This window comes from Rhinolophus ferrumequinum, chromosome 10, assembly GCF_004115265.2.
Source record: "Rhinolophus ferrumequinum isolate MPI-CBG mRhiFer1 chromosome 10, mRhiFer1_v1.p, whole genome shotgun sequence".
Classification (NCBI taxonomy): Eukaryota; Metazoa; Chordata; class Mammalia; order Chiroptera; family Rhinolophidae; genus Rhinolophus; species Rhinolophus ferrumequinum.
In genome coordinates this window covers 54,939,295-54,942,011 of record NC_046293.1, presented here as the reverse complement: position 1 = coordinate 54,942,011, position 2,717 = coordinate 54,939,295, and the positions used below count along the sequence as shown (strand labels likewise).

Genomic DNA, 2,717 nt, shown 5'->3' with positions numbered 1-2,717 from the left:
CTAAACTCATTTAAGGCCCCTATGTAAACTTTTAAGATTCTGGTAGCAGGTGAGGAGATCTACTTGTTTTGCAGCCACCCTAGACTGGTGTATAAATTCCTTTGTTTATTTAACCTGCCATCTATCATTTGGAGGCCTGCCTGTTTCTTTGTTCTCTCTTTGTCCTGTGCACGTTCACGTGTGCTTGTGTGTGGGTGTGTGAGTCTGTGTACGCGTGTGCGTGTATGTTGAGGGGGGCAATTTGCAAACCAACAAAGCAGGCAAAGCCCCTTCTTCGCGTAGTATTTCTCTAGTGCCCTGTATTGAGTAAGCTTAGAATCTTATGACACTAAGCATTTTAGTATCTTGCTCCCGGAAACTAAAGAAATGCTTAAAAGAAACCCATTTTTTTTATTATAACAGATTAAAAGTTAAATTTGAAGCTGAGAGGAATGATTTAACTGGCACAATGGGTAATTTGTATTTTAATTCTTTATTTCTTGATCTCTGTAAGTAGAAGTTTACCAATTTTATTTATTATTTAATTTATTTGATCTTTTAAAAAATTAGCTTTACATTTTAATGATTTTTTTGCTTTTATTTTCATCATTTTCATCCTTCTTCACTATTAAGCAGTTCAAAATATTTTCTCTTGTTGTTTCATCATTGTCCCATGCTGAAGTGTGATCCAAGTATGGTATTTAATATCTCAATATTGGAGATTTTCCAGATTGTTTTTATTGATGTTAATAGAATTCGGTTACTCACAGGAAACATATTTTACACTATTTGATCCTTTTAAACTTATTGAGATTTGTTTTATGTTTCAGCATAAGGGCTGTCTCGGTGAATGTTTGAGGTGCCTTTGAAAAGAATGTTTAATTTTTTGTTCTTTGGTGTATTGTTCTTTAACTATCCTTAATATAGTTTTAGATAATTTCATTTACTTTTTAGAGAATTAAATATCTAATTATTATACTGGAATTTATATTAAATTAAATTTTATTGATTCATCGAATTTTATTCATTAAATTTTATTGATTCATCGAAGCTTCTTATTTATTTATGGTATTAAGCCTTTCATGTTAACTGTGTCATAAAACTATTCTTTTATATTCCTTTTTTAATGATTTTGTTTACATTTTTAATTTTCCTATAGATATTTTAAAGTTTGTTTGTTAAATCTGTCATTTTTTTAATGGAGGAAAGAATTTTTGTATTGCTTACGAATGACTTCCACACCAATATTATAAAATTATCAGGGAAAATCATCTGAAAAGAAGGAAAGTAGTGACTTAATCATGGTACGTTCTGGTTTAAAGATTAAAAGTGACATTGTGTCTATCAATAAACACTATACAATACTTAGTTCTTCATTAAATTAATTGAAGGGAATATTAATTCAATGGCTATGAGGTCAACAACTTGATTACACTATAGGGTAAGGAATTAAAATATTGGTTATCAGCTTTATGGCAAACATTAAGTAGATGTGCACCTTTTGAGCTGGTTTATCAACTTAGCTACATTTATTTCCTTATGAGAAATGCAAATTTTTTGAGTGAGTCACTAAAACCTTGTTTGACTTGCTTATTCCTCAGAGTATATATAAAAGGATTCAGCATTGGTGATATGGACGAAATAAGCACTGACACACCTTTATTAATGTTTGCCTCTTCTTTTGCAGAAGGTTTGATATAGATGAAGATGCAGCTGCCATAGGCGATAGAAACCACAATGATGTGGGAAGAACAGGTAGAAAAAGCTTTTTTCCTTTGTTGAACAGAAGGGAATTTTAAAATTGTCCTGATGATATATATATAGGAGAGAAGTACACATATAAAAGTGATGATGAAGGTCATTACAGCACAGGCTATAACCATCTGCTCAATCAACCATGTGTCTGAGCATGCGATCTTCAGCATAGGAGATGCATCACACGCAAAATGATCAATGATATTAGAATCACAGAATTCCAGACGAAAACCTAAGCTAAGTGGTGGTAGGATAATCATAAGTGCTGTCATCCAACAGCAGGTAATCATTGTTTTGCATACCTTGTTGCTCATGATCATCATATAATGCAAAGGTTTGCAGATGGCCACATAACGATCATATGACATAGTAGCCAAAAGGAAAAATTCAGTTACTGCAAAGAAATCTGTAAAAAATAGTTGAATGAAACATGCATTATAGGTAATTGTTCTGTCTCCACTTGATATACTGTATAGGAATCTTGGAATACAGGCAGTTGTAAATGAGATTTCTAAGAATGAGAAATTTTGGAGGAAAAGATACATGGGAGTTTTAAGCTTGGGATCCACCAAAGTTAAGGTAATGATGATCAGATTTCCAGTTACACTCAAAATATAGGTGATAAATAGAAAAATGAAAAGTAGGACCTGCAGCTGAGGATCTTCTGTCAGTCCCAGAAGGATGAATGCTGTTATTGCTGTGTGGTTTCTCATTATTAACTTCTGGATTTGGCGACACCTACATGTAAATGTCAGAGAGATTTGAACTGCAGAATTCAATGACAGCCAGTGACGAACACTCTTGCACATTCAACTCACCCAACATCCATTGGTTTTACTTGATCTGAGGAATACATTTCCTATTTTATGGTGAGCTGAGCTCTCTAGTCAATCTTTTATACATAATGACCAACTAAAATTATTTTAGAAATTTTAGTTATTGAATTATAGTCTAACATTTCCTTTATTAATCTCTTATAATTA

At 32.4% G+C, this 2,717-nt stretch overlaps 1 protein-coding gene across 1 annotated transcript; it reads right to left on the bottom strand.

Annotated features, from left to right (window-relative positions):
* Positions 1-1,508: 1,508 nt before the first annotated feature.
* On the bottom strand, positions 1,509-2,447 carry LOC117029007 (olfactory receptor 6C68-like). Its single transcript, XM_033117966.1, has one exon. The coding sequence runs from the start codon at positions 2,445-2,447 to the stop codon at positions 1,509-1,511; it is 939 nt and encodes a 312-aa protein (XP_032973857.1).
* Between the last annotated feature and the right edge of the window lie 270 nt (positions 2,448-2,717).

Bases quoted from the DNA above. Each gene is read 5' to 3' on its own strand.
- LOC117029007 (XM_033117966.1), bottom strand. From the start codon at position 2,447: ATGAGAAACCACACAGCAATAACAGCATTCATCCTTCTGGGACTGACA.